Source organism: Girardinichthys multiradiatus, chromosome 12 (assembly GCF_021462225.1).
Source record: "Girardinichthys multiradiatus isolate DD_20200921_A chromosome 12, DD_fGirMul_XY1, whole genome shotgun sequence".
Taxonomy (NCBI): Eukaryota; Metazoa; Chordata; class Actinopteri; order Cyprinodontiformes; family Goodeidae; genus Girardinichthys; species Girardinichthys multiradiatus.
In genome coordinates, this window is record NC_061805.1 from 229,597 (window position 1) to 244,929 (window position 15,333).

Below are 15,333 nucleotides of genomic sequence, written 5' to 3' on the forward strand. Positions count from 1 at the left end.
AAAATCCAATATAGACTAAGATTTGTGGTTAGAATCCATGTGCCTTTTGCTTGTCAGATGGCAAGTTAAGCTTTTTTCTTCCATGAAAACATGTTTACAGCCTACTGGATAATGTTATACACAACTAAGGTTATCAGTACAGTTCATTAGCATTTAGATTTCCTCTGCATGAGAATATTATTCCCATGCAGAGTGAAGCTATCTGTTGTGAAATCGTCACCAAAAGAAATGTTCCTGTAACCTTGAACCTTCCTCTGACGTTAGCAGTACTATTGTCATTCCACACATCAGCAGACTGAATGCATGAAGGTGAAAAGAAATTTATCTTGCCTCCACAAGTGCTTTACTGAACACTACAGTCTAGATAGTGGGTGCTCACAAAAGAATGTGCTGTCATTGGTTGGGCGCTTCCTGCGTCTCTGATGCCATAGGCTAGCCTCTCTGTTCTCATCTGACGTATATTAGGCTTCAGAACCTCTTTTCATTAGATACTCGTCTGCCAGTCTGCTCCATACTGGCTCTGTTTGACCTGCAGACTGGCTGGGGCCTGTCAGCTGGAAGTTAATGACACTTTCAGGATTTTTATGAAAAGGAATAAAACACATTCAGGTGAGTTCATTCAATTCAATTCAGTTTTATTTATATAGCGACAATTCACAACACATGTTGTCTCAAGTGACTTCACAACAGTCATTTAAACTGGAGACATCGTTACAAGTTTTATCTCCATAAAACATGTTCTGTAATAAGTTTAGGATTAAAAACTTTTTCTTCATTAAAGCTTTGATTTAACTTTGATGACAAACAGGCACCGCATTACATGCTGGTTACTATATACTGTACTTTCTTGTTGCACTTAGAGAGTTTATACAGCAAAACAGAATGTTTTATTAGACGTTTGCATTGGTCTGTTTAAGACCAAACAAATAAATAGTGACTCAGCTTTAGAATTTGTTGAAACTATTGGGAAAAATGATTTGATTCCCATCGCTGGGCTTAGTCTGTGTTTTTCTTCTGCTTGTATGAGCTAAGGTTACTAATTTCTCATTGTTAATGCACACTGTCATTTTAGCTGCATTTATAAGTAACTCTTTTACAAGTGTCTCTATATGTATGTAGATATAAAATGTGAGAAACGTTCTGTCTTATAACGAAAGAACATCTGGCCTTTACTGACCAAATGTTACAGAATGACATTTCTACTGCAGCTTTCATCTTCATCTATTCTGTCTGTGTTGGTGTTGATTGAAGGCTAGGCCTCAGCACTCAGACGTGCAGAGATGATGTGCACAAAAAGACTTTAAAAACTCCTGCTCTTAACACACACACACACACACACACACACACACACACACACAATGTCAGTTTAAACAAAGGGTTTCAAGACTGTACAAGTAAGTGAAAGGATCTGATTCTTTTTATACTATGGTCATGATTGCGATAGGACACTCACAGGAGATGTTTTAAAGAAACACTAAAACCTGGTCTGCGGAGGCAGTTATTGATTTATTAACATGATACAACTGCTGACAGTAAACACACACTGTCTGGTAAAAATCTCCAGTGTCTGACCTGTCAAGTTACAGGTGCTGAAAGAATTATTTACTATCCAGACACCCCAATGCTTCAGAGGTGGAGCTGTCATGTTCTACAGTCTCAATGTGACTGCAGCTCTAATTTACCCAGGCAGACATGGAAGGACAGGATTTTATCTGCTGGGTTGGAGGAGTTTAGCAGCAATAAATAGGTAATAGATTAGTCCATGAGTGTTAACAGTAAGCATTTCTTTAAATGTCTTAACATACTTGGAAGATAACTACATGTTCACATCCTAATGGCACTACAACTATATCAGGTCAGTGTGAAATAAACAGGATCACAAAAGTAAAAAACAAAACAAGAACTAGCAGAAGGGAATCATAGCAGGTCAACAGTGCTCTTATGAATTTAGAAAAAAGCTATTTAAACAGATCTGTCTGAATCCCTGCATGTCACTTCTTCAGGACAGAACAAGAAACAAAAATAATGGTTAGGATTGTTGTAATGTTTCCCTAGCTATCCTTATTCAGTATACTTGAAAAAAGTTCTGTACAAAAGCTGAAATGTGTAAAATTGTCATTGTTTATAAATGTCAGAAAATCACTGGGGTTATTCAAAGCAACTTGTTACACATGACAGAAAAGTGAGATCTCTGCTGCTTTAGCCGCTGCTACTGCTCAGCACACATTTATGCAGTCGTGTTTTTCTATAGTTTGGCCTTCATGCCACACCTAAAAATCTGTCAGAGATTTTCATGTTTTATAAAGATTCTTCATTCCAGACTGCCTTCGGTTTGTAATCATTTCAGTACTTCAGTGTGCTGCCAACTTCATCACACATTTACAAAGCTGTGCGAGTGCTACAGTCATCTGCTTTGGTAATCAGATGTTGTTACTATGGATACAATATCTGATGTGTTCACCCTGTTCAGGGCCAGGAGTGGGCTGGAGCCTATGCCAGCACCCACTAAATGAAAGGAGAAGTTAACACCGCATAAATACAGAGCCTTGCAAAGATATTCATACCCACTGAAGTTATTCTCATTTTATAATGTTACAAGCACAAGGTTTGGGGAATTTTAATTGGACTTAATGTGATAACATCTTGTTTGCAGCAAGATGCTGCAGATCTTCTATAAGTCTGTTGTGGAGAGTCTGATCTCTTCTACCATCATCTGCTGGGGAAGCAGCATCAGAACCAGGGACTTAAAAAAGCTCAACAAGCTGATAAAGAAGGCTGGTTCTGTTCTGGGGACTCCTTTGGAACCTCTGAAGATCATTGTAGAAAGAAGGATTCTTCATAAAATGAAGAACATTATGGAGAACCCTGAGCATCCTCTTCATGAGACTGTCCTACAACAACAGAGTGTCTTCAGTCAGAGGCTTCTTCAGATCTGCTGTAAGACGGACGCTACAGGAGATCCTTCCTGCCCACAGCCATCAGCATCTACAACGTCTCTTTGAAGAAACCTTCATAATATGAGCTACAACAACATTTAATTTACCTTTGGGATTAATAAAGTATTTTTTAATTGAATTGAATTCAATAGACCAATCCAAATTATTTCATAATTGTGAAGTGGAAGGGAAATTAAAAATGATGAAAAGAAATATGAAAAGTTTGGCTTGCATTTGTTTTCAGCCTCTCAACCCTTGAAGCACCTTTCTCTGCAGTTATAGCTGCAGGTATGTGGGGCTATCTTTCTACCGGCTTTGCACATCTAACAATAAAATTTTTTGCTCATTGTTCTTTGCAAAATAGCTCAAGCTCAGTGTGAAGATAGAAAGCATCTGTGAACAAGAAAAGTCTTGCCATGGATTCATTGTTGGATTTAGGTCTGGACTTTGACTTTTCTGTTCAAATGATGAGTTTGCTTTCATCTGAACCATTCCACTGACGTTCTGGTTGTGTTAAGGGTCATTGTCCTGCTAGTAGGTGAGCCTACTTTTTTGATTTTGTTCCAGGTTTTTGCTATATTTAGTTCCAGTTTATTTTCTATCAACTTTTACCAGCTTCATTGTCTCTGATGAGGAAAAACAACCCCGCAGCATGATGCTGTGACCACCCTGCTTCCTTGTAGGGATAGGTTATTCAGAATTATGTGAGAGTGTTAGTTTTAAACCATACAAACATTTTGCCTGCAGGCCAAAAGGTTCCTCAAATCATCTGACCAAAGACCATTTTCTAATGGTTCCTGTTTGCACCTACATACACTGCCTTGCAAAAGTAGTCAAGCCTACCAAACATGACATAAGTTTCAAGCACAAAGATGCAAAGCAAAATAAACACTCATGGTTGCACATCATTTCCTCCAACCGTGATTTTGAACCACTGCTACTGCTTTTTATTTGACCTGCTGTGGTCCTTAATATTTTTGTAGTCGCTCTTGAGTTTTTTTGAGCTTTTCAAAGTGGAACGTAGGAGGGTGGACAGGATGCGTGTATGCGGGGAAGGAGTACCGAGAGAAGCGGACTGCCAGCTGGAGCTTGATCCAGGTTCTTCTAAGGTTTGGAAGCATTTTGTCACCAGACGGAGGTGTTGACTGGACTTGGAGCCGCTGTAGGCAAAACACTCAGGCAAAGAGATGCTGGTGATCCGTCCCCTTATATTCCTCCCTATGATCATCAGGATGAGAAACACCTGTCATACCCTGGAGACACAGACCTCAGCAGCACCTGGTGGTAGAAGATGGTTAGCAGGAGAAGCAGAACTGCAGACAATCCGTCTTTGCACAATGATCTTCAGAGGTTCTAGAGGAGTCCCCAGAACAGAACCAGCCTTCTTTATCAGCTTGTTGAGCTTTTTTAAGTCCCTGGTTCTGATGCTGCTTCCCCAGCAGACAATGGCAGAAGAGATCAGACTCTCCACAACAGACTTATAGAAGATCTGCAGCATCTTGCTGCAAACACCAAAGGACCTAAGCTTCCTCAAGAAGTACAGTCTGCTCTGTCCCTTCTTGTAGATGGCTTCACAGTTGCATCTCCACTCTAGTCTGTTGTCCAGGTGAACACCGAGGTATTTATACTCCTCCACCACCTCCAATTCTTCTCCCATGATAGAAATAGTTTTTGACTTATTCCTGTTTCTCTTCAAATCTACAATCATCTCCTTTGTTTTAGTCACGTTCAAAATGAGATGATTGTTTCCACACCATGCCACAAAGTTGTCCACCACCTTCCTGTACTCAGCTTCTTGTCCATCTCTGATCCACCCCACAACTGCAGAATCATCTGAGTATTTCTGCAGATGACAGGAGTCTGTCTTGTACTGGAAGTCTGAGGTGTACAGAGTGAAAAGGAATGGTGAGAGTAAACGGACTGAACTTATAGCACTTTTCCAGTCATACAGACCGCTCAAAGCGCTTTACACTAGAGCCACATTCACCCAATTGCACTCACTAACACTCACACATTCATACACCGATACACAGATCAGTAGGCAACTTGAGGTTAAGTGCCTTGCCCAGGGGCACATTGACATATGGCAGGAGGAAGCTGGAATCGAACCCACAACCTTCTGATTGCAAGACAACTACTCTTCCTACTGAGCCACAGTCGCCTTTTAGGCTGCTGTAGGGTCTGACATGGAGCTAACTGTGTGTCCTTCAGGTGTCTCAAGTCCTACCAAGGACCCAGATCACAATCTTGTTTTTCTCCGCTCTAATTATAAGTCCCTTGTTCAGAGGCAACCTGTAATGAAGACAATCATGAGAAAATGGTCAGTCTCACAGACTGTGGTCTGTTTGTCAGGTAGTCTTTGATCCAGGAGATTGTTGAGGCCTCCACCTGAGTCTTCTGGAGTTTCTGACAAAGCAAATCAGGTTGGATTGTATTAAATGTTCTGGAGAAATCAAAGAACATGATCCTCACAGTGCTGCTGGCTTTGTCCAGATGACAGTGGGTTTGTTGAAGCAGGTGTATGATGGCATCTTCAACTCCAACTCCACAGCGATAAGCAAACTGAAGGAGGTCCTGATGGTTTACTGTTTGCTTACTCAGGTGGGCCAACAGGAGTCTCTCTAGGACCTTCATGATTTGGGATGTCAGGGCAACAGGTCTATAGTCATTGAGGACTGATGGGTGAGTTTTATTTGGTACCGGAACAAGACAGGAGGTCTTCCACAACACCGGAACCTTCTTCTGGGCCAGGCTAAGGTTGAAGAGGTGCTGCAGAATCCCACAGAACTGCTCTGCACAGGCCTTCAGGACTCTAGGGCTGACATGATCTGGACCTGCAGCCTTATTCTGGTTCAGTCTTTCCAGTTGTTTTTTTTTTACCTGACTTCTTGAGACACACAGTTGGAAGGTGGCGGCAAAGGAAGCATCAGCATCTTCTGATTTGGTTGAAGAGAAACATGTAGAAGCAGAAGGGTCCATGGCTGAGGTGGAAGATAAAACATTTGAGGTGTTACAGGAACGCTGTGGGTCAAAGGAGGGTGGAATGTCTGTTTGGCTGTGAGCAGGAGAGGAGGATGCGAAGCTGGTTTCTGAACTGAACCTATTGAAGAATGTGTTTAGATCATTGGTTCTATCCAGACCTCCATTGGTCCGATCTTAGTTCTGTTTGAAGCCTGTGATCTTTTTCATCTCTGATCACACATCTCTGATATTGTTCTTCTTCTTGTACACCTCTTTGCTGTGTCTTATTCTGACTTTAAGTTGCTTCTGAATACTCCTAAATAATTCCCTGTCTTCCTCTCTGAAGGCTCTTTTTTTCTTGTTAAGCAGGTCCTTCAGGTCATTGGTGATCCAGGGTCATGTTTTAGAAATGAAAAGTCTTTTTGTGGACAATCCATAAGATTTATTTCAACCATTATTACATCCTCAAACTGAAAGAAACATATTGACAAAATATTTGCAGCTGTAAAGAACCCAATTGTCCTATAGGTGTTGACTGGTGGGAGCTAAACACACATGCAGGCCACACTTTTCAGGTTTTGTTTAGTTTAACAGCAGCAAACAAAGTGTTTTTATGGTTGTACTTTGTTTAGGTCATCACATAAAACCCTACTAAAATGCATTGTAATTTGTGGTTTCACAGCATTAAGGCAGATAAACATGTAATAAGAATGAATAGTTTTTTCAGTGCAATTTGTGTTGCTTAATAAAGAGAAAATATATTGAAATATGTGGTTGTACACAGCGGCGGAAATGAGCTTCCTCCGTAGGGTGGCCGGGCACTCCCTTAGAAATAGGGTGAGGGGCTCGGAGTAGAGCCGCTGCTCCTCCACATCGAGAGGAGCCAGTTGAGGTGGCTTGGGCATCTATACCAGATGCCTCCTGGACGCCTTCCTCGGGAGGTGTTCCAGGCACGTCCCACGTTCTGCAAAGAAGAATGGGCCAAACTGGTGAGCTAAGCTTGTGGCGTCATATTCAAAAGGCTTGAGGCTTTAACTGCTGCCAAAGGTTGAGTCAAAAAAGTGTTAAGCAAAGGCGTGAATACTTACGTAAATGTGATTTCTTTTCTAGTTTTAAGAAATTTGCAACAATCTCAAACAAACTTCTTCCAGATTGTCATAATGGGGTGTTGTGTGTAGAATTTTGATGAAAGAGATTAAATTGATAGCATTTAAAATAAGGCTGTAACATAATTAAATGTGGAAAAAGTGCAGCACTGTGAATACTTTGCGGATGCACTGTATGTCATTTATTTTAGTGACAAGTACATCTTCTAAAAGAGAAGTACTATTAAAACTCTTCACTAATGGATTACTGGTTTATATGGCTGATTTGTTGATTTCCAGTCATGTTTAACTCAGTGCTGATGTGTGAGAGTTCTACTTTTTACTTTGGTACAATATCACAATAAACAAACATATATATTACCTTTGGTTAACTGTGAGGAGGAAACTGTTCTGTCACCAAACAGAATCACACCAGCTGTGGAGGGATTTAGGAGGTAATTGGCGTCCACCTCTCCCGATGGATGGACAGCCACATTAAACTGGTTTGCAATATTCTGCATAAGCAACATAATAATTTTATAAATATTTAAAGTGGCTAAAACTGTGTTTGCCAGCAAATCTGAACATTTGTTGATATCAGTTTTAAAACGATGAAGTAAATGTTCACAAATAAGTGAAACATGAACATGAACGCTTCGACCCTTGATTTGTGAAGGGATGTCTAGGCCCCTCTTTTTCCAAAGTAAGGTAAACTCACAATCAGATATACCAAGAAACTGGTTCATGCATTGAAGACTTATACAGTAAAGCTGGACAGTTTCAAAAAAGCAGGTGTGATCTGCTAAAATCAATGTTTTATATTTGACTGTAGCTTGTAAGCTTTGAGAATTACCTTGCAACTGATCACAGTACGAATTATAATGCTATGTTTAATAAAAATGATCAATTGTGATTACAGAAATCCTTAAAAAAGAAGCGTGTCTCATCTATTCTGTGTAGCAGAATGATTTCACATTAGTTTTGTATCATTGGGTCATGTGACCTAAAAACTATTGAAAAAATCATGATTTCTGATGAAAGAAATGTATAAAAAATAGAAAATGCATTAAAATCGGATGAAAAAAAGAGTGTGCCTCATCTATCCTGTCTAGTAGAACAATTTCAAACACATTCTGTGTCCATGGATCACATGACCTGGAAGCTATTGAAGAAAAATGCAAATTATGAACTAAACATAATCCTACAAAATGTAAAAAGACTTAAAATGGAATACAAAAGGGCGTGTCTCATCTATCCAGTGTAGTAGAACAATCCCAGACAGATTTTGTGTGAATTGGCCACATGACCTGGAAGCTATTGAAGAAAAATGGTGAATTTTAATATAAAGAAATTCATAAAAAAAATAGGGAATCCATCTAAATGAGAAAATAATGGGTGTGTCTCCTTCTCCCAGTCAAGTAGGATGATTTAAGAGTGATTTTGTGTGAATTGGTAACATAATCTCAAAGCTATTGAAGAAAAATGGCGAATTGTAATGTTAAAAATTCATACAAAATAGAAAATGCACTTAAATTCAAAATAAATTAGCGTGCCACATCTTTCTCGTCTAATATGATGATTTGACATGAATTTCGTGTCACCGGGTTACAAGACATGAAAGTTATTCCTTTTTGTTTCTCCAGAGTGTTTGGTTCGGACATTTATTCACGGTCCCTAAACGAACCACCGCGTGTAGGAGGAGCGAGACAGCAGAGAGCAGTTACCCGGAATCAGCCTGCTTTTGTCGGCCGAAACAGGAGGCTGACGCCGCTGAATCCGCGGAGCTTGAATATCCAACTTCAAACTAACTACACTGCGGTCCTGGATGCCAGAAGGGGCCAGACTGGCCGTAAAAGTGCCAGTGTGGAAGCTGTTTGCGCAATAAGTCTTCGTCATCCTTTCAGCACGTCATACACACACATAGTGCTATTTATTTCCCATTTCAAGTAAATACAGCCACCTTATGTTATGGGTCTAACGTTGTTTATTAATAACCAATAATGACATCATCATTTGAAAGTAATTACTGACTATCAGGTAACAATAACGACATCCCATGGGCCGATAATCAACATTGGTTTCCACAAAAACAGCGGCGGCCGCCGTGGCAAACCTTTACGGCCAGTCTGGCACCAGGGCTCCCTCCAGCATGCTGTCTTCTGGCGGCCACAGCCACGAATTGACCTTGGCCCTGCTGTCCCAGCGCCGCCCTACAGATAAAACTCAGCCCCTCATTTGGATATAAGAACATTAAATTAAAAGAGCTTAAAATGAAAAACAGGGTTAAAAAGTAAAAGTCACAGAAATACGTAAAGTAGCTTTACAAAATAAAACTGTATTATGAAATAAATAAATCTTTAAGTAAATTCAATAAATCTTGAAATGAATTAAATAAAATAAGATGAAAATTTCTTTTAACATAATTATTTTTGTTTTATTTCATGGAATATTTATTAATAATGTATCGATAGCAGTATTTATTTAATTAATTTTGAATGAAACGGCTCTCCAAAGAAAACTGGTCTGAGTCTAAGATGGATGGCGCTAAATACAGGGAGGGTCTTAATCAAAACCTTTCAGTCTGTCTGTGATCTGAGACTGGGACAGAGGTCCACCTTCCAGCCGGACAATGACACGAAGCATGCTGCTAAACCAACACTCAAGTAGTTTAAGTGAAAAACGTTTAAACGTGTAGGAATGACCAAGTCAAACTCCAGACCTCAATCCAATAAAGAATTTGTGGCTAGACTTGAAGAATACTGTTTACAAGTGAAAATCTAGCTCTGAGGAATGGGCAAAAGTCCCAGTGGCAAACTTATAGAGACTTATGCAAAGAGATTTGCAGCTGCAATTGCCACAAAAGGTGTGTGGTGGGGGGATGGGGTCGCCCAGGGGACTGGGGTGGACAGTTATGCACACTGAAGTTTGCTTCACCATAAAAAAAAAAAACATATTCAAATATTTAAAAACATTTGAAAAGAAGTATGATAATATGCACACAGAAGGTTCTCTCTCTCTCTGCCGTCTGTCATTCTATCTATGCCTCCTTCTAGCCACAGAGACAGCAGACATTTTTTGTGCCAGTTTGCACCTGCCTTTAATGTTGCCAGATCCTGCGAGAGAAACAAGCAACCAGCTCTAAAAAACAAGTCCTACAGCCCAACAGGCAACCCATTATGGGGGAAATTTACTGCCAAAAATGAAGAGCACATATTTTCAATCTGAGAGCAAGATTTCATTATGCTTGTACTGAAACTTAGTAATGCTTACACTCAAAACTTCCACTTTCTTTCAGATATACTCTGTTCTCTCTCAAATCTTTGTTTCTGCTCTCTGATCTAATGCTTCTTACATAGATAATTTCTCCTTCTGCTTGCTTCATCCTCGCGCAAACGGACCAAAACTGCACTTTCAAGTTGCTTCACTGCTTGCAAATTCTTTTTGCTCTCTCTCAGATTAATGTCTTATCATCTCCTAGCAACCATATCAGCCAATAGAATGACAGTGTGCAACTGCTAGGTCACAAAATGTGTCTCTTTTGCTTTAAGAGCTATTGGAAAATTAAATATAGTTTAGTGATTGAATATTTATCAGATTTATTTTAGATATCATTTGTATTTTGTCGCCCTGGAAAGAAATGATCATTTAAACATTTTCTAATAATGAGGTTATTACACTTTTTGTCTAAAACTTGAACCCCCTGACTAGATAACGGGGTAACTGGTTGTATAGTCTGGTAAGTCATTATGTTTCTACTCAAAGATTTTAATTCTTGAGGAAGCGCATTAAGCAAACGATAAAAGTCTTAAATAGGAGGGTTGAATTTGTATTTATTGCAAAAATCCTGACAAACCAGTAAATCATTCATTAAATGGAGGCGTGAGTGTGTTTGGGGGGTTCCGAGTCAAGTCGGGCGGCTGCGATAACGAGGAAACAGGGGCATAGAAAGGACAAACTACCTTCCACTTGATGTTGGCTGCTCGGAGACAATCAACGGGTTTCACTCAAATAAGAAACTTCATCTAAAAACAAACCCAAAGTTGCTTATAATAAGCGGACTTGACAACTATGGCTGCCTTTCAAACATGCTGAATATAGATGCAGAAACAGCACCCGCAATCTGTTTCAGGTTTCATACATTGGGTGGCGGGTGGTAAGGAATTACATTACCATATCCCCCTCCCATACATGTGTGTGTTAGGGCCATTAGAATATGTTTTGCATATTCATGAAGGCAAATACGCTAAAAAGTTGTTGTTGAGCTGTTCCGCTCATTTTGCACACGCAATTCGATTTGCACCTGATTTGTAGATCAGCTTTGCGCACGCAAACCAGTTTGCAAGTTTTTGTACACATAAACCTTTTGAAGATCAGTCCCTCTGTCTTTACATTGTCTGCTGTTTGTTGTTTTGGGGGAGATTTTATGTTTTACTTTTTTTTTTTTCTTTTTGATTAAGTCAATGTAAATGGCCAGTCACTTGTTTGTATGATACTGACCAACGTTTTCCTGTAGGGAAAATACAGCATCTATTCTATTCTATTCTTTTTATATATATATATATATATATATATATATATATATATTATTTATTTATTTTTTGCTCAAAATATTGAAATGCACACAACATTATGGGTGACATACCAGAGTTCAAAAGAGGATAAATTGTTGGTGCACGTCTTGCTGGTGCATCTGTGACCAAGACAGCAAGTCTTTGTGATGTATCAAGAGCCACGGTATCCAGGGTAATGTCAGCATACCACCAAGAAGGACGAACCACATCCAACAGGATTAACTGTGGACGCAAGAGGAAGCTGTCTGAAAGGGATGTTCAGGTGCTAACCTGGATTGTATCCAAAAAACATAAAACCATGGCTGCCCAAATCACGGCAGTATTAAATGTGCACCTCAACTCTCCTGTTTCCACCAGAACTGTCCGTCGGGAGCTCCACAGGGTCAATATACACGGCCGGGCTGCTATAGCCAAACCTTTGGTCACTCATGCCAATGCCAAACGTTGGTTTCAATGGTGCAAGGAGCGCAAATCTTGGGCTGTGGACAATGTGAAACATGTATTGTTCTCTGATGAGTCCACCTTTACTGTTTTCCCCACATCCAGGAGAGTTACGGTGTGGAGAAGCCCCAAAGAAGCGTACCACCCAGACTGTTGCATGCCCAGAGTGAAGCATAGGGGTGGATCAGTGATGGTTTGGGCTGCCATATCATGGCATTCCCTTGGCCCAATACTTGTGCTAGATGGGCGCGTCACTGCCAAGGACTACCGAACCATTCTTGAGGACCATGTACATCCAATGGTTCAAACATTGTATCCTGAAGGCGGTGTCGTGTATCAGGATGACAATGCACCAATACACACAGCAAGACTGGTGAAAGATTGGTTTGATGAACATGAAAGTGAAGTTGAACATCTCCTATGGCCTGCACAGTCACCAGATCTAAATATTATTGAGCCACTTTGGGGTGTTTTGGAGGAGCGAGTCAGGAAATGTTTTCCTCCACCAGTATCACGTAGTGACCTGATCACTATCCTGCAAGAAGAATGGCTTAAAATCCCTCTGACCACTGTGCAGGACTTGTATATGTCATTCCCAAGATGAATTGACGCTGTATTGGCCGCAAAAGGAGGCCCTACACCATACTAATAAATTATTGTGGTCTAAAACCAGGCGTTTCAGTTTCATTGTCCAACCCCTATATATATGTGTGTGTGTGTGTGTGTGTGTTTGAGGAGTCATACTTGAGACATTCCAACAGCAGTCCACCAAAAGCAATCAACACAGTGTTTCCTGTTTTGTCGTTTTGCAGGTCCTGGATGGTGTGCGCCATTAGCTGAAGAAACAAGTCTGCATAAAAGTTTATTGCAATGAACGAATCAACAGATGGGAGTTCCCTGCTCAAGGCAGTCTTCCAAAGTCGACTACGTCTGACTCGGCTACTCTTAGAAGGAGGTGCTTATATAAATGAGAGTAATGAACATGGGGAGACACCTCTTATGGTAGCTTGCAAGACACCACACACAGATGCACAGAGTGTACCTAAACCCAAGATGGTTCAGTAAGTGTTTAGGAATTTATAAATATTTTAGTTTCTATAAGGTCTGAATGTTTATTGAAAATAGTATGACATTTCTTCCCCAAAGGTATCTTCTAGAAAATGGTGCTGATCCAAACATTCAAGACAAGATGGGGAAAACCGCTTTGATGCATGCATGCCTTGAGCAAACTGACGCTGAAATTTTGTCCCTTCTGCTGAAAAGTGGCGCTGATCCAACTCTGGAAGATCATGCAGGATTATCAGCATTAGTTTATGCAGTCAATTCAGGAAACAAGAAAATCCTTAGCATGCTCCTGGGTGCTTGTAAAGCAAAGGGGAAGGAGGTTATCATCATCTCTACCAACAAAATGCTTTCTGCCCATCGGATGACGAAACAGTACCACAATGTTCCACCGTCTTCTCATCTGGAGGAATATCTGTCTAATACTTCAGTTTGTAGTTATACGTCTACACATGAGGACCAGATTGAAACTCTTCCACGGGGTCCCGTAGCTACTCCTTCTCCCCAAACTTACACTTCTCTACTTGGTGATCCCTACTGTTTGGATGTAGGCCCTGGTATGGCCATATTTCAACCAGCTTCTCCAACCCAACCGTCTAATCCTGTGCATATTTCTGATTTGGATGAACAACTTAGTCTCTACAGAGTAAACACTGAAGAGAGATCTAAGAGTCCCTCCCTGCTGCTCCAACAAAATCAGGCCTCCTCTTTGTTAGAGAAACCAGTGGAATATACACTTGCAGAAGAGGAGCAATCAATCAGATACAAGGTATTTGGCACCCAAAGACCTTCAGCTGTTTCAAGGCATCAAAGCATTGATGTTAGAGATGCAACTAGGCAATTAAAATCTCTAGAGCACATGCCAGGAAATGAGAATGTTGAGGGAAGAAGAAGAGGCCTTGGCAGAAAGATGTCATATGATAGTGCTGCAAGTTCTTTGCATGCCACATCACACCCAAACTTGCACCAGGATAGCCTCCCTTTTTCCAACAAATCATGTCCTGTGGATGAAGATTCCTCTGATTGTATTAGACAGCTGAATGTTTCCAGTCTACTAAATGTAGTAAACCACAGGAACATTGGGATGGACCACTATAGTTCTGACTCGCAGTTGCTTCAAGTTGGCAGTCGAGAAAAAATGCTCAAAAGTGGTGGAGGGCCTGGATCAGGACCAGAAAGGCATAAACAGATGAGCAGTAGACCCTCTGCTTTGTCTGGATCTAAGGAGTCTTTGGAGAGTTCCGTCTCGAAGCGAGGTGCTGCTGCCCTGGAGCGAAGAGGCTCCGGGGCTCTTCTTCTGGATCATATCGCCCACACTCGCCCTGGGTACCTTCCTCCTTTGAATCCTCATGCTCCTATTCCAGATATTGGGGTTAGCCCTAGCGTTTCCTCCAGTTCCAGTGGAAGGAGTAGTGTTCTAACAGGGTCAAAGTCTGTTCTGCCCAGTGTATCTGCTTTTCCTCAGGATCTAAAAGTTAAAAATATGTTGTGGAGACGCCACTCAATGCAAAGTGAACAGATAAAACAGCTTGTGAGCTTTAGGGAAACCTTTGGCCACTGAAAAATATTGTACCTATCAGGAGTAAATGCATGTAATATCAGAATTGCATAAGCCACTATGCCAGTTAAATAAAAGCCCAAAGTCCTTCAAGAACAAAGACAGTCTCCTGGTGTTTGAAGCCCACACTGCTGTTTTACCTCATGTATAGCAAACTATCCTATCAAAAAGTTAAGGGTCCAGTTCTGCAAACTGTGAGGAAAGAGAAGGAGAGATAATCGGGGGCCTGCTTCCTGGTATCTTGTCAAACATACTGTTTGGTTTTTACATTTTATTCCCACACAGGTCGGATATTTCTCTAAAAACAAATGTATAATGTCAGTAAAATATGAATTAGGCTTATATCTGACATTAACATCCAGACAGATGTTTTTTAAAAAGTATTATTTCCTCCCCTCATCTAATTTTCCTCAATCCTCTCCTTTCCCTCCTCGTTCTGCTCATTCCTTCAGCAGCCAAACAATCAGGAGTAACTTGTTAACTAGTGGCGACACTAAACTGTTTTAGTGAACTTTTCAAGCTTTACATTCCAGGTGCAATCCTGATAAGAATTTTGGATTGAACCAATTTGCAGAGAAAGTCAGTTTTGGAATGAAGTGGAATTAATTTTCAGTAACCGTTATAGCCCAAGGATTGGCCTCTAATCCCTATCATATCAAATTTGTTTAGAGCCATAACCTAACTTACCAAGCCCTATATACCATACCTCGCAAAAGTAT

General features: G+C 40.5%; 1 protein-coding gene across 1 annotated transcript; it reads left to right on the forward strand.

Moving 5' to 3' along the window:
- Positions 1-285: 285 nt before the first annotated feature.
- ankrd34bb (ankyrin repeat domain 34Bb) lies at positions 286-15,204 on the forward strand. The gene is made up of 3 exons (XM_047380277.1): positions 286-609; positions 12,807-13,055; positions 13,141-15,204. The coding sequence occupies exons 2-3, from the start codon at positions 12,865-12,867 to the stop codon at positions 14,615-14,617; spliced, it is 1,668 nt and encodes a 555-aa protein (XP_047236233.1). The 5' UTR covers positions 286-609; positions 12,807-12,864; the 3' UTR covers positions 14,618-15,204.
- Positions 15,205-15,333: the final 129 nt, after the last annotated feature.

Excerpts from the sequence above, each read along its gene's own strand:
- ankrd34bb (XM_047380277.1), top strand. The coding sequence starts at position 12,865 with ATGAACGAATCAACAGATGGGAGTTCCCTGCTCAAGGCAGTCTTCCAA. Across the intron at positions 13,056-13,140 it reads CCTAAACCCAAGATGGTTCA|GTATCTTCTAGAAAATGGTG; the intron begins GTAAGTGTTTAG and ends TCTTCCCCAAAG.